Raw genomic sequence first — 25,187 nt, 5'->3', positions numbered from 1 at the left:
AAATACTATATTGATGGTCACTCACCACACTTGTGCTACGTCCCACTAAATATGATTTTTATGTAAGCGTCATTATATATATATCGTTTCATTAATGTGCTATCTAACGGGTATTACTATGCATTTTCCTACGATGTCCATCTATGGTAGCATTGCCTTGCATCCCATATACTTAGTACATTCAAACGTACTAATGCATACTCTATGCCTACATAATGTCACCATGTAGGAACCGGAGTATCGCTTGACCATCCTCCTCCGCGTGGCTAATACGATTTTCTATCAAGGTTATTGGTGAGTCCTCCATTCCGGGGACGTTGCTCATGATCTTTTGCTATGTATAAGACCTTTCTTTTTAGTTATGTTTTGACTATGAGGGTGAGCCCGGTAGTTTGTCTTGGCCCCCGCTAAGTACTCATGTTTAGAGGTGGTGTTGGATAAGTTGTGTATTATGCTTGAGCTTGACTCATCTATGGTATTTTTGTATCATTCTTATTTTTTTATTTCTCTTGTTCTCTTAGTCCCGATTTCCCCCTTAATTATGCTTATCGCTTATGGTCATTTTATTTGCTTCCGCGACCAAGGATGTGTAATGATACGCTATGAGGCTTGTTTGGGGTTCCTTCGGGTTCCCCATTCGCCGGTCACGTCTAGGCCCTAGGCTTGGGTCGTGACACCAATATACTCAGTCTCATGAACTCATGATATACCCTCAAAGGCTAGCGAAATAATGTTATGTCGTGCATATTCTTAGATCAAATTTCTTTAATGAATCATGCTTATGAGCTTTAGCTCTAAGCTTCTTTTAGTTTTAACATCGATATTGATATCAACTTATTATTGGTTTAGATGAGAGGGAGATGTTTCTTTATGGTGAGAATCATGTTATGTTTATTCCATATAAGTTTTAAGTGTGAAGGAAGATTGAGATATGGCTTTATTATATGTAGTAGCTAGATGAGAATATTTGTTGCCTCATTTTGTAGTAATTCATTATATTTTAGCTGGTAGAGATGATAGGAACGCGACAAATTCTTAAAATAATTGGTAACCTAGAAGTCCTTGAAGTGGTGGTAGTGATAGGCTTGAATATGGAGTTGATTACATATGGGTGAATGTATGATGCACTAAGAGCTCCTTGATTAGAACTTCAGGTTTGTTGAATGAGGTGGAAATAGTATTATTGGGATGTCCCTATAGAGGTATAGAGCATGAATTATGTGATTTAGATTAGTATAATCATCTTATGAGTACTATCTTGTGACTCCGAGTTAGGCTTTAACACAGTAAGGGCATGCAATTAGACTTAGATCTTGGTAAGAGTAGTCATATGTACCCTGTGGGAGATATAAGTTGCAACTATGAAGTGTAGTATTCAAAAGAAGAGTAGTTCAAAAGTGTTGCTAAACTTAAAAGTTATTGGTCATATAGTTTAAGGCATAGTAATCCTTTTTTTGTTTCATGCACACGGTACCCATGTTTCATGTTGAATGATGTCAGATAGAGTGTGACTTATGTTCAAATCTAGATCATTCATTCTTTGTGAACCCATACTAGTTGACTAAGAAACTCAGACCTAAAGTGTTTTACACTCTGATGTCTCACATGAATCGTGCCCATGATTCTTTTTCCAGAATGTTATGATAATTTTTAATGAGAATGTTTGAGGTAGTAACTTCCTTCCTATAACAATTCTTAGAAATTTCATATAATTATTTGTCACTGTGTAATCTTATGCAAACGTTCGTGTCATGCATACCTCTATTGAGTTCCAAAGTCTTAGTATGAATTAGTCCAATATATGTTAGTAGGCAAGTTTAGAAGTCTAATAGATAGTAATAGTATCTCCTTTTCTTCTCGTTCAGCTTGACCATCATTCGAAGATGGATGGTCCTAAAGAGGAGACATTGTAACACTTCAAAAATTTCTAAGCTAAGACCAGAACCATAATGTGTATGTGTATAGGCCTGTATCGATTGATTCCTAATTATGAATATGTATTAAGATAAATTCCCAAGTGTGGGAAGTGTTTTGGAGATGAATTAAGGTCATAAGAATCCTCTAGTACAAAGTTGAGTTGAAAGTTTCCTGATTGAATTTTGATATAAAATTTACTTGGATCAACTTCAAACGAGAATATATTTTAAAGTATGAAGAGTCATCTGTCACATTACCTATCAAATTAAAGTTATTTGAGTTTTTTTCCAACATTGCCGACCTTTGGTTAATTTGAGGTCCAAGTCAAAAGTTATGATCATTTTAATCTTGGCAAACATTCTGTTTTGGACAGGAATTTCACCTGTGTTGAACAAATTTTGGACAGATGAAATGCCAGTCTAATGTCGATGGAGGAAAATTAAGAGGTATTATGTTTCTATATGTGTTTCACCTGTGTTGAACAATCTTGTATCTATAAAACACCGATGAAAAATCATTTAAGTCGGTTTTAGTTCAATTTTCTCACTTTTGGCCATTCTTTCATGTCCTAAAGGTGGTTTTCTCTCCTCATCTTATCCTCTTTCATCAAGGTAAGTCATTTTCCATGGATTTCAAGCTTTCTAACTCAAATTCATTCGTTTATTCATGAATTATTGATAGAAATCTTAACCCTTGACCATAGAATTTTCAAGAAACGAATCTAAGAATTTCAAGAGAGGGTTTCTTGATTGTTCTTCATCAAGTTAGGGTTCTTCTTCAAGATTTGTGAAGCGTTTAAGGTATGTAAGACTATCGTAGTGAGAACTAAGGAGTCGTTTGGTGTGAGTTATAAGGTATAATAATCTCAAGATAAAATATAATATTATTTTATGATGCGTTTGATTGGAGGTATTAAGGTAGTCATGGAATTATTTATCCCAATTTTTATATCATAGTAATGAGATAAGTTAACCCATATACATGGTGTGATAACTTATCTTGGGGTAGTTAATCCCATGATAACTTATTTCCAATGAAATGACCGCTAAGTTCTTTCTCACGCCCTACATCTAAAATTTCAGTTAGTAAGATCAAAGTTAGGAATTTCCAGCCCAAAGTCCATGATTTTTGAATTCTTCTACTTCGAATATGCTATTGTTGATATTATTATTAAAATCATTAAAATTTATGATTGTTAATAATCATTGATTGGTTTATGGTTCATGATAGTCTACCATATGACCCCTTATTAGCCAAAGTTATTTAAAAATCTTGTCATAGTATTTCTTATGCATTGTTTTCATGAGTTAAGGATATTTCAAGATTTTAAAGAAGTTTTTCAAGAAAGAGTTCAAAAAAGTATACTTAGTTTCAAGTACATTATTTTAGAAGAGTTTTAAGGAAGTATATTTTGTTTCAAGAGGATTAGTTTAGAAAAGTTTCAAGAAAGTATATTTTGCTTCATAATGCATATTTTCAGAAAGAAAATATATGCACTTTCTCAAAGAAAGTATGTTCAGCTTTAAAGAAAGCATATCTCAGATTTGAGAAAGCATAGTTAGATTTTTTTAAAAATATAGTCAAGTTTTAAAGTTCAATTCAGTTACATATTGTACATTCTATGTATTGATGCCATTCTATCTTTAGAGTTCTTCATTTAGCTCAGTATGTTCAGTTTTAACCAATTGTTTCATTCAACTATTTTACATATCCTACAATGGAATTGACGTCATTCGATATTGCATCCTTTCATGATGCAGATTCAGGTACTCAAGATCAGTAGCAACAACATCATTGGAATGCCACTTTCATCTAGTTTTGATGAGACTTCTTTATTTTCGGAGGGCTTCAGTTTATCAAGAGTATAAAATAACTATTAGATTTTGTTAGTAGAATATTCAGATAGCTTAGGATTTTGTATCGATAACCTATCTTCGGTATGTTAAATGCTTCATAGATGAGTTAGTTGAGTCTTATTTTGTGTTGTTTATTAACGTGTTTTATTTAAGCTTTATAACTTATAAATAATTGAAGTTATTTTTTATAGTAGCTACATGTCCACCTTTACACAACTTATGCATATTTGTTCAATGTTCAACATCAGTTTAGTAGTAAGTCAGGCTAAGAATTTTCTTGAGACCAGAAATAGTTCTGAGTGTCCGTCACATTTAGGATGTAGGCTTGGAGCGTGATAGTGTAGAGGACACTTATTAGGGTAGAAGGTTAGTAGGTAGTGTAGTGTTGTCGTGCTTAGGATAGTTGGTGTTTATCATTGTATTAGTTATATTACTGTAGTTCTTATTTTTGTTATCCATCATTATTTATTATTTCTCTCAATACGTTAGCTATATATGTTATGTATTGTGTTTTGACTATTGTACTATTTTGTTGTAGTTGTTTCTTCCTTCTGGTAGACTTTGCACTGCTTCCTTATAATGACTCACTATACTTTCTTCTTTGTATCTAGAATTGTTGCAGCTGAGCCGAAGTCTTTCAGAAATAGTCTATCTACCTTCACGAGGTAGTGATAAGGTATGTGTACATTCCACATTCTCAGACTCACTTGTGGAATTACACGGGGTATATTATTGTTGTAAGTAATAATAAGAATATTTTTAGATCAAATTATAAATAATAAGACATTTATAGATCAAATTATCAACTGAGGCTATTTTTTTTTATGTATAAGACGTGAAGAGTGTGTATAGTAGTCGTATAGAATTTTTGACTAAAAACATTCTTAAACTACATTCTTAAAATATTTTTTTGGCAGAAAACATCCTCCATGTATTTGAAAATTAACAATTTCCATCCTTTTGTTAGATATTGTCAAAAAATAAGGGATCCTAAAAAAAATGTGCAGTTCACATGACTATCAACAAAAGTTTTCCGGCATAATTTCATTACATGCTATAAAATGCTCTTGAGAAAAAGAATATTAAAAATCTTGGATACCATTGCTTGCCGAAACTAAAATTGTTAGGAAGGTATAAGGATACAAGATATGTTCTTCTTCTTATTTACCAATGGAAAGAAGTTGGAGCTTAATTATTTCCACATTTTCAAAGTCAAATTGTAGTTAGATCAATAAATTTTTGGGGCAATATGATATTGATGTGATCAAAATTCTGACTATGTCTCGCATTCGAATTTTATTCTCCATTATTAAAAATGAAAGTATCCTACAAATACCCCTTCTAGCAAATTCAGTTGAGAAGAAACATATTTCAATTGATAGTTTTAAATATTAAATTACATGTAAAATAAATAAATAAAACTACCAAATTAAATAATTTTGCCTAATAAAAAACTCAATTGCCGAAAAGTTTACATAACATTTTTGATGCATCTAAAAATAATAAATACGAAGAGGCGACTTATTTTTTGTGGTATGTATTAGTTTTCTACAAATTCTAACAAAAGAATAAAAATTGTTAACTTTTAAATATTTAGATAATGTTTTTTTCTTTTGCTTAAAAAATGATATTTTAAGAATGTAATGTATTTTTAGAATATAGTTTAAGGATGAATAACTCTAGTTATTGACTACCCAAAAAATAAAAAAATAAACTCTAGTTATTACATGTATACAAATATAAAAAATAAAATTCCTTGGGAAAATCCTCTTTTGTCAAGCTGGTAAATTTCACGCCTCTTTCTATCTCTGAGAAAGAATTTGTTATGCATGAACATTTTCGTATTAGGGCTCTAGAATTCCATCACTGCTATGAAGAATCGGCGAACCAAAGTCGTTCTACGGCACTTGCCGCCGACACTTTCTCAGTCTATGCTTCTGGAGCATGTTGATTCTCGCTTTGCTGGTCGATACAATTGGTTCACTTTTCGCCCAGCCAAAACCAGGTTAGGGTTTCCATTAATAGCAAATAACAGGCTGCAATATTATCTCTCATAATTCTGCAAATATGTTAGGTTTCCACTCTTCCTCAATTGTTGACAACATTTATGCCCAAATTTCTTCTGCAGCCTGAAGCATCAAAGCTATTCAAAAGCCTATATTGACTTTCGGAATATGGAAGATGTTACTGAGTTTGCTGAGTTCTTTGATGGGCACATGTTTGTGAATGAGAAAGGTAAAGCTCAAGCGCAGTTACACCAGATTAATTGGGCATTCCTTCCATCCAGATGAAACTTGAAAATCTTTGGTTGTCACCACACTATTAGATGTTGCCTTATTTCTTATCTGGTTCCTACTAGATTTATCTTGCTCAGTGATCTAATATGATTGGCAAATTATTATACTCATCTTCCCGGAATGTCTATACTAGGCACTCAGTTCAAAACCATTGTCGAGTATGCTCCTTCCCAGCGTGTCCCAAAGCACTGGCTCAAGAAGGATGCCCGTGAAGGGACCATATTGAAAGGTATTAAAATGATGAGCTGATTGCATGTGACATACATGTTATGTCCATCTTGCCTGCTGCTACATTAATTTTGTTGATGCACTTGTAGATCCTGCATATATGGAGTTCCTTGAATTTCTTGCAAAGCCTGTTGAGAATCTTCCGAGTGCTGAGATACAATTGGAGAGAAAGGAAGCTGAACGAGCTGGTTAGTCAGAGCATGTTTAGAACATTTTCCCTACTGTCCTTGAGCATCAAATGGAGATCTGATTTATCAAAATGAGAGTTGGAGAGCAAAACATGAAGGTGGAGTGCATCATGTTCTCTAGAAACTGAAGTTCTACTTATTTCTGTATTTCAGGCTCAGCAAAGGATGCTCCTATAGTTACTCCATTAATGGATTATGTACGTCAGAAAAGAGCTGTGAAGAGTGGAGCTCGGGTGGGAAACTTTCCTGTTTTGAAATTCAGAATCTTGGGATTCTCAAACTTTACTATTAAAGAACTAGTTGCTGCATGTTTTTGTAGTGTGCAGCTTTCTATTTGTATTTGTCTGTGATTTATATGTTGGATGCTTCTGCCATTTGCTGTGTTAAAAAGAGAAACGGGAAAGTATTAGGTCTTGCACATCAATTTTGTGTTACCTTCAGTGACTTACTCGGGTACGTGAGCAACAGAGAAAAAGTTTCATAATTTGGTCTAAATCGGATTGTTATAATGGAACCTCCTATTTTTCTTTTTATCTTATTGTTTCAGGTTCTGAAATGTATCCTCAAAGAATAGAAGAATCTGTAAATATTCCTCTTTGAGCTACCTGTTGGTAAAATAAGTTTGTTGATTGTGTAGATTTACCGGAATGAGCTTCTAATCTTGCTTAGTACTAAATAAAATGTCCCTGTTAATCTGGATTTTTCAGTAATGAATTCTTTTATATAAGGAATTGACATTTTGAGTGTTAATTATTTACAATTGCAGATGGTAATTGATAATATACGGAGAAAAAAAATAGTGGGAAGAACCAGATATAGTCGAATAACATCTTGTGGTAAAGATTGTGTTATGTTCTTCAAAAGCTGATTTGCGGACTATATTCAGTCTTTCTCTTCTGGAAGTTCCTTTGTTGGTTTTCCTTTGTTTACTTTGTTTCTATGTAGAAGATTCCATTGCATTCTCTACTACTTCTCTTTAGATCTTGTCTCTTTTGTCTTGTTAAATGAATTATGGTATATTTCTTTTGAGCATTTTCCCTTAAGTGTAATAAATGACACCAAGTTTATTGGCCTTGGTTTTTGACAGAGGTCTATCTCTAATGGAAAATCAAGTAAAAGTGTTGGTGGCACAAGCTCAAGAAGTCCTAGCTCAACTGCATCTAGACGAGGCTCTGAAAAGAGAACTTCTACAACCATGGTACATGCTTTTCATCCCAAACTTTGTTGCCATGAACAACTGGGATTAGTCCATGTCTTTTTACATCATAACTCTCTATACAACTTTTTATACATTATAAATTTTCCGTTTCAAGTTCAGAGAATATTAAGGCTTTCTGTGACTGTAATATTCTCTACTCCTGAACTGCTTTCAATTGTCTCTCATTGTAATGCCTGGCCTGGATTGATCTATATGCCTGCTTGTAGATGAAGATGATGTCGAGCCTTCACCACTCTTACTTTACTTTTGTCCTTTTCAGCTTTGCCTTATAATTGAGCTTTTCGTTACTAGTTTCCATTTTCTCTATAATTGCAGGGAAGCATGTTGCCTTTTCAAATTTTACACCAAATATTTTTAGTTTGGTCATAAAACTCACACATACGCGCACATCTAGATGCATATGTTTGTTTTTTTATCTTTTCATGTAGGATTTAAACAATAAAACTGCTGCTTGTTGGGAATTTTTCTATTTATTTTCATGTAGTTAGTATCTCATGTCTTGTATTACTTACAAAACTCCTTATTTCACAGTATGTTCAACGGGACAGTTCTAAGGCTGGCAACAGTAAGGACAAATCATATATTCTACTGCCAAAACGTGGTGATCAGCAGCTCTCTGTCAAGTCTGGTAGTTCTGCTCCTGGATCTGAGATTGATGTAGTGGAAGGGGAAATTGGTATGTCTTATGTTTCTTACAGGTTTGCTACATACTGCAGTTGATATGCATCTCTTTTTTTTTTGTGTGTAATGGGGGTTTTGAGTGGGTGGGTGTGTGAGTTTGAGGAAAGTGTAACAGTCAAAATTTAAAAGATCTTTTAGGGGCGTTCAATTGGGATGATAGTATGTTTAATCTTAAATACTCAAGACATTTCGATCTTGTGATTTTAATGTCTGCGTATGTTAATGCATTTGGGAGGGATAACAAGTGTAAGTGACAAGTTGACTCGTCATGTTTTATGGAGATTTAGATTAAAGGTAAAGAACTATACTGCTGGTACATTTTCTATTTGCTAAAATCAGTTAGATCAATATCATAGCTTTGCGAGTGAAGAATCTGGATGTTGGAAACTTAACAAAAACCCGAGGAGGATCTAGGAGGCACTATGTAAAAGCAGGGGTGGGGTGGAAAAGGAGGGAACATTTCTCTGTCTAGACCTCTATGAGATATGTTGGAGAAGAATGTTATTGAATTGTGTCTCTACATTATTACATTGGAACCCTATTTATAGACACTACATAAGGCTCCTTTTCCAACTAAGACACTACATTATAATCCTTTTTCATGTAATATTCTATATACTATTCCTATTCCTATTCTAAGTAGGATTATATATACTATTCTTGCTCCTATTCATATTATTATACTCCCCCTCAAGTTGGTGCATACAAGTCATCTGTACCTAGCTTGTTACAGATGTAATTAATACGAGGACCGATGAGGGCTTTGATGAAGATATTTGCAAGTTGATCACTCGACTTTACAAAATTGACGGTCAATCTCATTGTGCATAGTCTTCTCAGGAAATATTGGATTTGATGTAGAATATCGATTAAATACAGAGTGATCAATTCCACTACTAGTCATGCCAAACTTCTGAATTACTGTGCTGACTTCCCAAACCAAGCTTGAGCGGACTATTTCAGACCTTAAAATGACTGCTCAATCAACACACAAGGCTACTAGACTCCCCCTGACCAACAAAACTAGACAGTTCTTCCATATAGACTTCTTCCTCGGAATCATTGTAGAGAAAAACACTCTCAATGTCCAATTGATTAAAAAGCCAATGACAAACAACAATCATAGATAGAACAAGGCAGCCATATGTTATTTTAGCCATGGGAGAGAATGTATCAGTATCACTTGAAAAACGCTTAGAACTATTCTAATTAGATCTGAGGAGTTATTGGAAAGACACACGGTGCTACGTAACATAGATATGAGAAAGTAGTCACCGGAAGATGCACAGTGCTACACAAATCAGATATGAGAAAGTAGTAACCGAAGTATGGCTCGGTGCTACAAAAATAAGATATGAGAAAGTAGTCATCGGAAGGATGGCACAGTGCTCTACATAAACTAGATTTGAGACGGTAGTCATCGAAAGGATAGTGAGGTGCCACACAAATTAGATATGAGAAAGTAGTCGCCGGAAAGATGGCACAATGTTACACAAAATAGATATGAGAAAGTAGTCATCGAACGAATGACACAGTGCTACACAAATTAGATATGAGAAAGTAGTTATTAGAAGAATGACATGGTGCTACACAAATTAGATATGAGAAAGTAGTCACCGGAAAGATGGCACAATGTTACACAAAATAGATATGAGAAAGTAGTCATCGAACGAATGACACAGTGCTACACAAATTAGATATGAGAAAGTAGTCGCCGGAAAGATGGCACAATGTTACACAAAATAGATATGAGAAAGTTTACACAAACACTGATGGATGCGCAGTTGACACAAAATAGTCCCAAAAAGTCACCGGAAATTGACGCATGATGACTTGTCTAATTGAGTTTTCTTCCCTAAATATGGGGTTCATGCATATATCATTGGTCCTTGTTGCGTCCAAACGCACACGCAAGTGTACGTGGTCGTGCAAGTAATAAAGTAACCCTTTTCAAGAGTTGGATGTTGTACCCACAGAGACTTCAGATTAGATGATATTTGATTTTTCCAATTACTATAATTTAAAGCAAGTGTTTCAAGAAAGGTTGACGAATGATTCTAAATTATCGATTATTCAAAATAAATTAAATTAGCCAATATGATTCAATTTCAAGTTGGAGTTAAAACAATGTCATCAAAAAAAGTAAATTCTAGGGCTGCAGTCTACTTTAAATTCATGCATACTATATTCTTTAAAGGACATCAATTGGCTATCAAATCACTGATTTACAGGGTTAAATGTATAATCATGGTCTCCCAACCTCTAATCACCTACTGTAATTGGGAGTCTAACTACATCGTTGAGCGGGAATAGACTGAACCAATTACCTGGCATTAAGTTTTCATCCTGTTTATAAACCAAGCAAGGTCTCTACGTTTATCCCTATCCTAGATACAAATCAACCCTAATTCTAGAGAAGTTCATGCTCCTTATGTCACACGTTCTATCCTCTTATTCCTCTCCCGAGTTCAATTCGGACAAAAAGTTTATTTCAACGGTGGTCGTCACAAAATACTAAATTAAGAACAAAAGAGCAATTTATGCGATAACCAATTTCAATCCATCAAATTCAATAATATACAATCATCATGTAGCCACAACCCTAGAACAAGGGAATTTAGCTACTCATAAGTTTATTTCAACGGTGGTCGTCACATAATACTAAATGAAGAACAAAAGAGCAATTTATGTGATAACCAATTTCAATCCATCAAATTCAATAATATACAATCATTATGTAGCCACAATCCTAGAACAAGGGAATTTAGCTACTCATAATGTGATTCTCAATCGTCTAAGTATTCAATAAACATAAGAGAAATCGATAGAAGTAAAGAGTAGGAATGAACTCTAAAATGGAAGAAATAGTTCTTTAAGTCGTCGTTCTCCAAAAACCAGGAAAAGAAAAATTAAAATAATAAAATCTGAGTCTATTTATACAATGGGAAAAGTCGGCCTAATTCTGGACTGTCACTTTCTTGAATTACTCTTCTGTATCAGCAGCCATCGAGAGTGGAATAATAAATTACCTCTCCGCGATGCGGAGAGGATATGGAGCAGGGGTTCTTCTCACTTTGAACTTCCTTTTATCCTTTGTACCTTTTGATCGCCAACTCCACTTCACATGCTTCCACTTTTGTGCCTTTTTCTCTTGCTTCCCAACCTACAGTCACTAATCATATCGGTTAATCATAATGCAATAACATGACTCAAACACTATCAATAGAATGAGAATTTGTCATCAAACTTGGCTAAAGTATGAGTGTTATTTTGTTCGTAGGCACATAAATATGCCCTAGATCAGTCCTACTTTTGTTAACTTAACCATTAGCCAGATGGACAACATAAATGAGTCGTAGCTGCTCGCCAGCAGTGAAAGTTATTCTTTATCAGGATCTCAGGATTGTAGAAGCTCCGATACCATGTGAGAAATATAGGAGAAGAATATTATTGAGTTGTGTCTCTACATTATTACATTGAGACCACATTCGTAGACACTACATTAGACTTCTTTTCCAACTAGGACACTACATTATAATTCTTTTTCAAATAGGATTTGATATACTATTCCCATTCCTACTCTAAGTAAGATTCTATATACTATTCCTGTTCCTATTCATATTCTAACAGCCTCCAAGCTTTTTATTTCTGTCTTGAGTTTTATTTGTAGGAAAATAAGCTGCACTAACTTGTGGCTGACAGGCTGAGACATTTGTTTTTCTTGAATTATATTTTATGCAGTAGCAAGCCCAAGGAACTACGACAATCATATATCTCTTTTTCTATGTTCTTTTTTGCTCAGTTAAACAAATATGTTGAAAGAAGCAAGCATCAATATGTATAAAGGTTCATGGACCAAAACATAAATGGACAGGAGAATAATTCTGTGCATTGGTAAACCTATTACTTATGTACCTGGTTAGCCCTCTCTTTTGTGCCATCTGTCAATCTTGTTGAGAGGTACTGCCCAGAAGTAATTTATATTATAATAAAGGTTAGGATCAACCTAATCTTTCCTCCTTGATGTTCAGAGGAAGGCTCCACCCTTATACAAGTCACTAATCTACAATGTTAATACCAAATGAACGCTAGAGAGTAGGGAAATATTATACATAACCTGCCATATCACAAATATTTGTGCTATAGCGATTGGTTATCTTAGTGCTTGGAATTTGGATTTTAGCTCTTTATTGAATTGTTGTACTTTGTACGAACCTGATCTTTTAAGTGCTGTTATTGTACCGTAGTACAAAATACCAATCCTTGCAGTATTTTCGAGAGTCTAGCAAAAACTGGATTTGGGTTTTTTAATATTATTTGTTTGAGATCTGTTTGTTGGATACTCAAACTAAACCATTTCTCTGTGTGCTCGCTAGCTGATCTTGGCCTTGAGTGAGGATATATTATATGCAAAATGAGTAGACACGTTGCAAGTTATTTGAGTCTGTTGGACTTGGCTTTTGATTGGGTAGCTAAATTCTGTGAGTTTGGTTTTCCGGATAAACAGAGAGTGTTCCAATTGGATTTTTGATAACATTTTTTTTGGAACCGGTAACGAATATATATATATATATATATATATTCGTTACCGGTTCCAAAAAAAATGTTATCAAAAATCCAATTGGAACACTCTCTGTTTATCCGGAAAACCAAACTCACAGAATTTAGCTACCCAATCAAAAGCCAAGTCCAACAGACTCAAATAACTTGCAACGTGTCTACTCATTTTGCATATAATATATCCTCACTCAAGGCCAAGATCAGCTAGCGAGCACACAGAGAAATGGTTTAGTTTGAGTATCCAACAAACAGATCTCAAACAAATAATATTAAGAAAACAAAATCCAGTTTGAAGTTGCACCTTAACCATGCAAAAAGACTTCACAAAATCCCTACCAAGCTTAGGCTACTACTTCACAAGGATCTTATCATATCAACGAGTGATTCAGCCTCAGCATAGCTTTCTTTACACCAAAAATAAAACAAAAATAAACAGTTCATATTGATTTTCTCCACAAATTTGTATTTGTCTTCAAAAGCTCTATAGTTCCTCTCCTTCCAAATGGTCCACCATATGCAAGCAGGGACAAGTTTTCACCAATTTTTCTGACTAACTGCTCCATCATTCTTGTTCCAACAGTTCAGTAAATCAACACTTGTTACTGGCATTGACCATCTGATTTCTACCGTGTTCAAGAATAGTAGCCATAATTGTCAAGTAATAGGACAATGAATGAATAGGTGACTATTATTTTCCCTAGCAGCTCCGCACAAAAAGCATCTAGAACACAGTTGGAATCCCTTTCTTTGAAGTTTATCCTGTATGAGGCAAGTATTTCTTGCTACTAGCCAAGAAAGCATACCACCTTAAAAGGAGCCTTCATCTTCCAAATGGATCTCCATGGCCGCTGATTAGTTGACTGTCTGTGCCTAATCAGAATGTTATAAGCTGAGTTTACAGAATAAGTTCCTTTACTGTTGGGATATAAGTGAATCTTCAGTATCTTTGAACCCTTGGAATGATTCCAAGGTCTTGAAAAATTTGACTACTCTTTCCAGCTCCCAGTCATGCAGTAGCCTTCTAAAAGAAATATTCCATCCATGTACTCCTTTTTGCTGATTCCAGATTAATGTCTGGCATAGTGGCAATGCTAAAGTGTTCATGAATACTTCAAGATGATATGATATTCACACAGGTGTTGTGATCAGATACATTAAGCCTCCAAAAATATAGCCAGCTCTCAATACAGGCTTCTCCACTTTACACCACCACCACCAACATACCCAGTGCTGTGTTGTCAAAGGCGCGCTAAGCTTCCCCCTTGTCTCTCTTCTTTGGCTAATGATGAAGCAAATCCATAAAGTCAAAGTAGTCCATGATAGCATCTTTCATGGATATTGTTATTCACAGTATGATATTGAAACCAAGCTTAGATATCATTTGGACGTAGAACCGGAATCCTTAATGCATTTGACTATTTCTTTGCATCTAGAAGTTTTATTGTCTTAAAACATGGACAGATATTAGCCACTTTCCTGAACCCAAAAAGGGATCTTTGTGCTGCCATCTCTAATGCTGCAGGGCCAATGTGGAAGTATTTTAGGGGAAGGGTATTTTTTCTGTGTATGAAAAGGAGTTGCATATAAATTCTGGGGTTTTAGGCAGCTGCTGTTTGGATTTTTCATTCAAAAAGGAGATCAGTTGATAGATAATCTTCAATGTTCTCTGATCAAATGAACATTTTTATTCAATTTTATAATGGATCTACAGAAGTGGGTGGCCCAAGTCTAAGTGGAGAAGAGAAAGGATAGCTTGATATAGTTACTAATTGGACCTGCCTGTCAGGTTACTTCTATCTTATAAGCCAGTGTGGTATCTTGGATGCCAATTCTCTTGGTTGGAGGTTAGAGTGCTAAGTTTGGTTGAACTATAATATATATGATTTGTGTAGAGATATTTTACTTGCACAAGGCGCTGTGCTTTCACCATTTAATGGCGAAGATAATCAGAATGTGCTGTCCTTTTTACCATTCCTGTCATTTTTACTTATACAAGCATTTTGTTTAAAGTATCTATAATGCTTTCTAATCTATTTCAGGTCGTTCAGTAACTGCTGATAGTGGGAAGAAGAAAATCCTGCTCTTGAAGGGGAAGGAAAAAGAAGGTCCTAATGTAAGTTTACATCTTTAGTGGCAGAAGGAGGAGCCTTTTCTTCTTGACTGTCTTTAATCGGGGCCTTGGAAAGAGAGGGGGTGGGGGTGTAAAGAGATGTAAGCACTGAAGGGCATTGACACTCTTTTTATCACTGTCCCAAGGAATATGATAGCATGTGCAGAATGGTAACCATTTTATTGGTAAAGCGAACGGAGACGCAAGAGATATTAGAGCATGTGAAGAAGATTTTAGACCAATACCATTTAGTTTGAATGATTAAAGTCATCTGCTGTGTCGATGCTCTATTTGTTACTACCAACAATTTTCAGACTTGCTATGATCATATGATCTTAACACATCAATGTCATCTCAGGTTAATTTTTTTTAGTTTGTATGTCTGCATCTTGGACCTACCCTTGTTTCTCTTAACTGTGTAGGTTTCTGGTGGTTCACTAGCTCAACAGAATGTGTCATCTGCTCTCAAGAATTCACCTAGTTTATCTGCTCTGAAACAGAACCAGCGCCAAGAGGCAAGTGGCAGAATCATCAGAAGTATTCTTCTAAAGGATGCTCGACAGAATCAGTCAGCATTTCAATCAGATCAAATACAGGATAAGGACATGAGACCTCCTCGGCCACCAAGTATGCAGTTGTTTCAGAAGGATACAAGTGGAGCTAATGAGGATAAGGTTGTTGGAAATGAAAAGCATGTTGTCCACATTGAAAAACAAGAAAGACGTTCTAGGAATAGAGATCGGCCTGATCGTGGTGTTTGGGCTCCTCTTCGTCGTGCTGATAGTTCACAAGCCAGTAATGGATCTTTATCATCTGGTATTCCTCAATCTTCCCAAGTGCGGGAGTTTGTTGAAGGTTTGTTCACTCGTATTACTAATAACTATCTCTCTTGATGTATATTCTCAAAATCTTCCTCTTAGGGATTGTTTGGTATACTGGACAAACATGGATAGTCCTGGAAATTTTAACTTGAATTAATTTAAAAATTCCAATAATAAAAAAAGTATGATTTGCTGTACTTTTTTAATTTAAAAGAAAAGTATAGATATGAGTTTAGATAGTACTTTTCTATAATGAATAGAAAATAAGAGTTAAAACTACCTATGTGTCTGTACAGTTGGGTTAATTTGTCCTATGTAGATTCCCTGGATAGTTTTTCAAATTTTGTTGGCTCCTTAGTTTTAGCATAATTGTACTTGAGCCAGCAAACCAACTGTTTTTGCTTCTACTTTTGTAACTAATTTGCATCTTCTTGATGCCTTCAATGGAACATTTACTTCATCAAAAAAAATACTTGAGAAACATGGACAAACATAAGGGAAAGCTAAAAAGAGACGTGGACGGTGGAACTCTACTAATAAAGATAACAACTTACCCAGTGTAATCCTACAAGTGGGGTCTACCTATTGAACAAAATACAAACGCTACTTATCAATCTATCTACAATAAAATTATATAAAACTCATTATTGTAAAGCTAAAGCGTCACATTATCTCCAATCTATCAATATCATCAATCAAAATTAACCTGATAAAATTATTAGTTCAATGAAGATAAAAAAGGAAAGAAATAATAGATTTAAAATATAGGAACTCTTTTGCAAATAATTAATAAAATGGTCCATGGACCATAAAATTTATTTTAAAAACATCTTTTTAAAATAAAGTATATATGAACTCATAAAATAATAACAATATAGCAAGACATTAAGTTCATTACATCAGTAAGACATCAACTTACAAAGTACTGCTAGTACTAGTGTACTGATATTGGATATGCAAGAAAAAAAATATAAAAAGAAGAAAAGGAAAATATAAGGAGATATATAGTACTAACATCTGTAATGGAGTAAACAAGTGGTTTCACGTTGTAATAGAATATGAGAGGAAGAAATGGAAGATAAAGAGTCTTCCTTTGAAAATAGAATAATATTTTTGAAAATAGAAAATAGAATAATAGTTTGAAAAAATAAAAAATAAAAGAATTTTGGAAGTCATTTGGTACGTACATGGCGTAATTACCACAAATGCTCATCTTCCCCTTGAGAATTGGAGAGAGTATTTTTTTTTTGATAACCGAGAAATCCGTCTGTGACCCGTCCTTTGGACCAATCACAGCCTTCTAAACTCGGTGGATAATGCCCCCCCCCCCACACCCCATTCTACCCTTCTCCACTTAAATACCGGGCTTCGCTTTGCAAGGTGTGGGGCTTGAACCTGCGACCTAAGCCATAAATCCTCCACCTTTTGCCACTCGAGCTAGGCCTTGGGGGCAATTGGAGAGAGTATTTACTTCCCCTCAATTACACTCAATTTCATGCTCTGACCAAGTAAATTACTTGGCCAAACAAACAGGTCAAACGGTGTAACTACACCAAATTATATCCAAATCCAATTAAAAAGTGCTCGTCCAAATTGGCCCGTATGCTTATTATTTTTCTGCCTCTTCCAAGTCTTCTATGATTTCAAATGAGTGTATGCATCATTGTCTTACCTCGTAATTCTGCTACATGTTAATTGTATGAAAGATTACCTTTGGTTCAGTGTTTTCCTCCTGCAATCATACTCTTATTTTCTGCTTCTTTAGGGGGTCAAGGAGAATTGAAAAATGATCTACCAATTGCACGCGGTACTGAGTTCAGACCAATTGGAAGTGGGCGTAATTCTCACTCTTCTGCGGATAATGGTTAGTTTTGTTTTGGGCCATGAGATGATTGTGCTGAGTTCTACATGAAATTGTGCTTAAGTTTGTCTTGCCTCTTAGTTATTGGCTCTTCTGTGGTTACTTCAAAATTTTCTGATAAATTAAGGTAACTATAAACATGGTGGTCGTCGTGGTTTGAGGGATGTGGCTGGCACTTCTATTGGGGAAGGAAAACCCGTGAAAAAGGGAGGCACTTCTGCTTACAGTTCTCTTGAGGTGTGTTTACTTTTTAAATTCTTATTTGTACTTTGATCTCTGATTTTCCCTTGTACATTTACTAATGTGCTTGCATGGACTATGATATTAATGCAGAAACAAGTGTGGGTTCAAAAGTCAAGTTCTGGTTCTTAGTTTGTTATTTAATGGTAAGTTTCAATAAGGTCCATGTGGTGTCTAATTTCATTCTACTTCAACTTTTTTCTTCCATAGACATACATGTTGGGTAAATGGATTGTGAATGTATGGCATCAACCGCTACACATCTGAAATAGCTGATGCCTTGAAATATAAGGTTAGCAGAGGGATATACTATTATGATTATTTGCGTCTTTTCAATTCCATGGTGGGACCATCTCTTTGGGGTAAGTGCAGTCTACTAGGTAAAGCATGCCATTTTATTTTGTTGGAACAAACAAACAAGCAGTATGTGTTCAATGATAAGCAATGGTATGTCTTCATCTTCTTGCTCAAATTGCTTCACCAAGTTGTTTGGAATCTAGAGCTGCTAAAATTTGGAAGTTTGAAGTAGTTTTTAAAGATGGGGTGAGGAGTGATGCATGTACCCTGAGCTGTGTTGCAGTTTTAGGTTTCGTCTAAAGCAGCTTAGGGAAATGGAATTTAGTGGCCCATTCTTCTTTTATCATATGTTGTCAGAGTTGAAGGTCCCGACACTTTTTCCTGTTATGTTTGGGTTCTGTTGTACTTCTGTAGATATTTTGGTCGTTGGTCTAACTGGAATAAATATACCTGCCACCAAGTTTAAAGGCAAAAAGTGTGAAAAACAATGATGCTGGTGGCGATTTAACTGAGAAGCGGCGAAGCTCACAGATGAATTGCACAGTTCACCTAAACTATAATGTAAGTTTATATATGTGACTATAGTGCCTAAAACATTAAATTGCAATTAAAATTAATGATTTCAACCACCCAATGTATAATAACGACAATAGTAATTGAATAATTAAATTGAAATTAAAATCAGTAATTTCAAGCACCCAAAATATAATAATATGACTATATTAATACCATAATTCAAAGTAAACATTGTTAGAATAAAATTTCAACGAGAACAGTGAAAGATCGCTTCAATAGCAGATTGAAAATTTTCAGTTTGTAACCAAGGATCATAAAAGAATTAATTTTAATATTTGTAGTATTCAGTTTCATATATAATTGCTTTAGAATGTGTTCAGTATGAAGGAAAATACATAAGCAAAATATGTTATCCTAAAAATATTTGTATATAATCTAGACAAATACTATGGGGGTTGGGGTTGGAGCTGGGGTAGGGGTGAAGATGACTAGATGAGGTGTGTTGTGGAAGGTAGGGAAGACACAATCAATGTGGAATGCCATTTGTGGAACTTGTTCTCCCTACTTCCACCAGTGAAGTACGGAACTTCTTTTCCTAGAGGATATTTTCTAATTTTTTTTTACCAACCGGACATGGAAAAATTAAAAAACATTTAATTAATACTAAGAGAGTAGAAGGGAAAAACAAAAGAGAAACCCAAATATAGAAGTATAAGAAGATGGCTCCATATACACCAGTGTTACCAAAAGCAAAGAGCACAAAAAAAAAAAACTCTGAAGTCCATTGGGGCTTGAAGCGCAAATAAAGCATGTGCTTTAAGAAAAAAAGGCGAAAAGGTAGAAAAAATTTCAAATATATATGCTTAGTCCAAGATTAATAATTATAAATATACGAACAAATAAATTGAAAAAATATGATGATACAGTAAATTATCAATTGTTTAGCCTTGCCTCTTCAGAAGAGGCTCATTGGCAACGAAAAGTATGCCTTAGAACCTTGATGAGGACATTGGAGTGCACATTAAGTGAGGCGAAACGCTCAACACGTTGTGAGCCTCACTTCAGGGCTTAAGCACACCTTTGACAACACTGCCCTACACTAGACGTAACAGAAGACGAGACATTGTCTGAAGAATAATAAGAACGAAGAAGAAACAAAAGAAACAGATAAACAAGTAGTAGAAGAAGAGGCTTTGCATAAGCCCCCAAGGCCTAGCTCAAGTGGCAAAAGGTGGAGGATTTGTGGCTTAGGTCGCAGGTTCAAGGCCCACACCATGCAAAGCGAAGCCCGGTATTTAAGTGGAGAAGGGTAGAGGGGCGGGCCCATTATCCACCGAGTTTTAGAAGGCTGTGATTGGTCCAAAGGGCAGGTCACAGACGGATTTCTCGGTTATCAAAAAAAAAAGAAAAAAAAAAAGAAGAGGCTTTGCATAAGCCCCCAAGGCCTAGCTCAAGTGGCAAAAGGTGGAGGATTTGTGGCTTAGGTCGCAGGTTCAAGGCCCACACCATGCAAAGCGAAGCCCGGTATTTAAGTGGAGAAGGGTAGAGGGGCGGGCCCATTATCCACCGAGTTTAGAAGGCTGTGATTGGTCCAAAGGGCAGGTCACAGACGGATTTCTCGGTTATCAAAAAAAAAAGAAAAAAAAAAAAGAAGAGGCTTTGCATAATTGAGGAGTTCAATCAAAGAGAATGGTGAAGTTTATGTGGAGCGGAGTCCTAGTACTTAAACAATTAATCTGTAAATTTTTTATCTTTAAACTGAATTCAAAGAAGCGAGTGCTTCTGGTAGGGATTACTTTGCACCTCACTGTCTGTAGTGCGTGCTTCATAAAGTTATGCACATCGCATCTCCCATGAAGCGATAACCCCTCTATTCGGATCTCTCCATTGCTTTAAGCAACAAAGGGAAGGTTTTTAACAGTACTGTATATTTCATGCCTTCTCATCGACTCTTGGCGGTTATGCATTTTCCTTATAATTTTGCATTTCCCGGTAGGATCATTAGTGGGTTTTATCAAAGATAATTCTAAGATCGCCCTTGTTTGAGAGTTGAGTGTTTCTTGTCCTGTTTAATCCAATTGTCACGAAAATATCAGTATTGTTATGTTAAAAGATATTTATTCTGTATCGTATTCTTCGTATTACTTTGTGCCTCACTGTCTGTAGTGTGTGCTTCATAAATTTTAGTGAATTCGCTTTTGCCATGAGGCGTTGACACCTCACTTTGTAGCTCTCTGTTGCTTAAGCAACAAACAGATGGGTTTTAATAACTGATTAGTGTTTACTTCATGCTTTCTCATTGACCTTTGACGGTTATGCATTTCTCTGATGGCTAAAAAGAAATCTTGCATTTCTAGACTAGGATCACTTTTTTTAAAAAAAAATATCAAATATGATTCTAATATGCTCTTGTTTGAGAAGTTACGTGTTTCTTATCTTGTTTAATCCAAAAGTCCCCACAAATATCAGTATCGGTATGTTGTATACTTTCTTCACATATTGATTCTCCGTCTTCCTATACCTCGGTGGTTGTGTCCTTTTTTTTTTTGAATCAGGTAACATTTTGTATTCAAGCTAGTACTGAAAAACCATATTTACAAGAGTGAGATTAGATACAGAGTATGCCAAAAGTAAATCAAACCTAAATGGTGTCTAGCACATCTAGGATTGATTCTGTATACCTAGAGTACAATTTAGTACACCAAAAACAAAATAACAAGATACAATTTATCTTAATCTTTTGTACTGAATTGCACCTATCCTCAAAGCATCTATCATTTCTTTCTTTCCAAATTGTCCACCATATACATGAAGAGGTGATCCTCCATCTCTCTCTGTTACTGGCTCCAGTTCCAGCTACCTCCCAGCTAAAGAGTGTCAACAATCTTGCTTGGCATTACCCATGCTATGCCCCTAAGATTGATGAAAATCTTCCATAGTTGATCTGTGATACTACTGTGTAGGAACAAATGATTTACCGTCTCAACTTCCTTTTCACATAAGAAACATCTTGAGCATAGTGATATCTTCCTCCTAATCAAATTCTCACGAGTCAGAACACTTTCTTTAGTTAGAAGCCAAGTAAAACATGCAACCTTATACGAAATCCTGATCTTCCAGATCTGTTTCCAAGGCCAAAAAGTATTCATTGGTTCTATCTGATGCAACAACTTATACCCTGAGCTGACTTTATAAAGTCCTTTAGGGTGTCCATTCCACCACAAACAATCTACACCTTCTTGCATCCCTTGAAAGCTCTCTAGTTGTTTGAATAGTTCAACCACTCTTGGGATCTCCCAATCATTCATCCCTCTTCTGAATCTCATGTCCCATCCTTGTTGAGTCCACATCTCAGCTACTGTATTGTGTTGATCTTGGGCAAGGTCAAAAAGATCCGGGAACAGTTCTTGCAATGACCTTGTCCCTATCCATTTATCTTTCCAGAATCTGGTCCTGACTCCATTGTGCACTCTGATCATTGAGTGTTTTTTAAGAAAAGGCCAGAAGGCCCTGATGGATCTCCACAAACTGACTCCATATGGAGTGGTGACCTCCTTGGATACCCAACAATCTTCTTCCCCATACTTACTTTTTATGACAGTGCCCCATAGGGTTTGAGGTTCTTGTGCATATCTCCATAGCCATTTGATCTTCAAAACTTTGGACGGGTGGTGTTTCAGATTCCTGATGCCAAGCCCACCTTGTTTCTTACTCCTAATAATCCCCTTCCATTTGACTAGGTGGAAAGCTCTTTTTTCCTTGTTTCCTTGCCATAAGAAGGACCTTCAGATCTTGTCTAGTCTTTGAACAACACCTGAAGGAATTGGGAAGAGTGATAGCATTGGTAGTGTATCTAAAACTGCATTTACCAGTGTGAGACTTCCCCCCAAAGATAAATACTGAGACTTCCACGTGGTCAAATTTTTTCTCACACTTTTCCAGTCCAGAGTCCCATATCCCTTTGGATTTTGACTTTGCTCCCAGGGGCATACCCAAGTAGATAGTGGGGAGCCTTCCCACTTCACCTCCCAGTATCATGGCTAGTTGCTCCATATTAGGCACATGATTTATGGGGTATATGTAATTCTTTCTCCAATTAATGTGAAAGACCTGAAATGGCTTCAAACAGGATTAGAATCGTTCTTAAATACTTCAGCTGTTCTTCTTCTGCATCACAAAAAATTAAGGTGTCATCTACATATTGAAGGTGGGTGATCTTCATACTTAGGTTGTTGATTCTGGCCACTTATGGGTTGTGTCCTTTTCTTTCTCATTTATGGTTTACCGTGCCACTTAGTTTGATTTAGGTACCAAACTCTTGGAAAGGTTACCTAGGCAACACCCTTCCCTCCCTCCCAAAGGGAAAAAAAAACTGCAGGGGCAGGTCCCAGTTGGAGAGAGGGAGACTTCTGCACTTGCTTTAAAATGAACTAAAAATATGTTTGATTGAAAAGTTGCTTGTTTTGAAGTCTTCAATAGTATTATCTAGTGTTTCTACTTAAAAATGAACTCTCAAGAACTTAAATGCATTGTATTATGGTTGAGATGTGAGCCATTTTGTGATGTTCTTCAATAGTATTATCTTGTTTTTCTACAGTGAAATGCTTGGTTGTTTACCATATCAAGTATACAGATAGTGGCAACTCTCTTTGCTTGACAGAACAGGTGTAAGCAAGGTTGCTGGAGCAAAGATGTGGGTTCGAAAAACTCAAATGGAACTTCAATACACCAGGGTGCTACAGGTACTGCTGTTCACCTTTGAACTAATCTTTGACCGTATTGAATCAAAGATTGCCTGGAATAGGAGCGAGGGGAAAGGAAGTCATTAATGACATCACCACGATTTTCAGCTGGTGTTCCTTGTGATGCCATCATTTCACCATCAGAGCTGTGGATATCCTCATTCCTGCCTTTGACTCGGCTGATAATCGAGAAAATATAGTTTCTTACATGGGAACTTAACTTTTGTTGAACTGTAAATACAAATGTATGATCATGTTAAGTGCCCACACTACTTATTCATGTCTATAAGCCCATGTTATTTCTAGGCTTGACTGGTTGTAAATTGGAAGCTTGTTTGAGTTAGTGTTATCTAAGCAGATCCATGCACTGAAGCATTGAAAAGTTGGATTCCCATTATTCGTGTGTTGTTGGGGCGTATTGGTAAATGAAAGAGCATTTTGGTGTTGATCCATCAGCTGGCCAAAGCATATGTTCAGTTTATATATTAAGCAGTTTTTCTATCTGTAGGTCGGACGTTAAATATGCTTTTGTTCAATCCACTGCTTTGTTTATGATATTTTGACTGGTAAAATTTGACGGAAGGATCATAACAGATCATGTGATTTGGCCTGTTCAATTTAATTGGCAGTTAGCCGCCCAAAAAAGCATGAAATTTACTTCCATGTTTTGAACGAGTGCGAAATTGACGGATGAGTTTTGAAAGGAATTCTATTGTCAATAGGCATATGCACATACCAAGAAGAACAAATTTTTGACAGGTGACTCCTACGCAATCTTGTTTTTGAGAGCTAATGTTGCCATCAACAAACCTGACTTTGAAGGAGCTTCTAACGAGGATGGATACCTAAATTTAGATTATGAGGTCTAAGTTGGAAATTAAGATTCTGAGAAGTGGTCATCTATTGTACACACTACACAACATTTGGTGTCATCACCTAGCAAAAAAGTGAATTGAACGAAAAGAGATGTATAATTATGTATAAGGCCACTCGGCCATCTTATTAATAAGAAAATTTGCCTAATTCCATTCAGCTATACTTCTTCTTCCTTCCACTTTAGTCATTAATGACTTCTTCTTCCTTTGGGCTGCCCCTTTGGCTCGTACTACTTGGGAAGTAAGGGCTAATCCACTCTTATACAAGACAAAAAACTTGTTGACAAAGTTTGGAAGCTCCATTATATTTTGAATACATACATACCCTGAAGAAGGAAAATTAGCAAGGGCTTGTCTCAAGTCTCACTTTAAGCTCTAGAAGGATTTATTTGTAGAGATATAGTGATCAACCTCCAACAATGATGATATCCAAGTTAAAGTATAACTTAATTATCCAAGAGGGATAGAAATCTAGAAGATGAAGTTTATGTTGATAATTTACACCCACACAAACGATATCTTAGTGACTTTGTCCTGGAGATGATGCAATGTTCAGGTTCGAAGACGAGGAATAAGGGTCATTCACTTGTGCTTTTTAGCCTTCTTCAACATTTCCCCAAACACAAGTTTCTTAGATAGATAAACCTCATAGGCCTTTTTAGGAGTAACAAAAAAAATTACCCAACCAAATTATTTTCTTGCTAAATGAGTCTCTAATCTAAGTATCAATTTTTTTCTGATTTTCTCTTTCGAGGAGGCAATTTTTCAGAAAATTGATC

At 35.7% G+C, this 25,187-nt stretch overlaps 1 protein-coding gene across 4 annotated transcripts; it reads left to right on the top strand.

Moving 5' to 3' along the window:
- Positions 1-5,530: 5,530 nt before the first annotated feature.
- On the top strand, positions 5,531-24,034 carry LOC102601432 (regulator of nonsense transcripts UPF3-like). Of its 4 annotated transcripts, none has more exons than XM_006339863.2 (13): positions 5,531-5,778; positions 5,902-6,008; positions 6,204-6,299; positions 6,388-6,486; positions 6,640-6,719; positions 7,574-7,684; positions 8,237-8,381; positions 14,986-15,059; positions 15,557-15,911; positions 17,643-17,741; positions 17,866-17,975; positions 18,072-18,124; positions 23,389-24,034. In XM_006339863.2, the coding sequence occupies exons 1-12, from the start codon at positions 5,645-5,647 to the stop codon at positions 18,108-18,110; spliced, it is 1,449 nt and encodes a 482-aa protein (XP_006339925.1). In that variant the 5' UTR covers positions 5,531-5,644; the 3' UTR covers positions 18,111-18,124; positions 23,389-24,034. The 4 variants fall into 4 exon arrangements, with proteins under 4 accessions (XP_006339925.1, XP_006339924.1, XP_006339923.1 ...); XM_006339862.2 differs by having other exon boundaries at positions 5,532-5,778; positions 15,479-15,911; positions 23,457-24,034; XM_006339861.2 differs by having other exon boundaries at positions 5,532-5,778; positions 15,479-15,911; positions 23,452-24,034.
- The last annotated feature ends 1,153 nt before the right edge of the window (positions 24,035-25,187 follow it).

This window comes from Solanum tuberosum, unplaced genomic scaffold (genome assembly GCF_000226075.1).
Source record: "Solanum tuberosum cultivar DM 1-3 516 R44 unplaced genomic scaffold, SolTub_3.0 scf00012, whole genome shotgun sequence".
Taxonomy (NCBI): Eukaryota; Viridiplantae; Streptophyta; class Magnoliopsida; order Solanales; family Solanaceae; genus Solanum; species Solanum tuberosum.
The sequence above is the reverse complement of the archived record's forward strand: the minus strand, read 5'-3'. Positions and strand labels throughout refer to the sequence as shown.

Coding starts and splice junctions, on each gene's coding strand:
- LOC102601432 (XM_006339862.2), top strand. CDS start 5,645: ATGAAGAATCGGCGAACCAAAGTCGTTCTACGGCACTTGCCGCCGACA. Junction 6,487..6,639: donor AAAGGAAGCTGAACGAGCTG/GTTAGTCAGAGC, acceptor TCTGTATTTCAG/GCTCAGCAAAGGATGCTCCT. Junction 7,685..8,236: donor AGAGAACTTCTACAACCATG/GTACATGCTTTT, acceptor CTTATTTCACAG/TATGTTCAACGGGACAGTTC.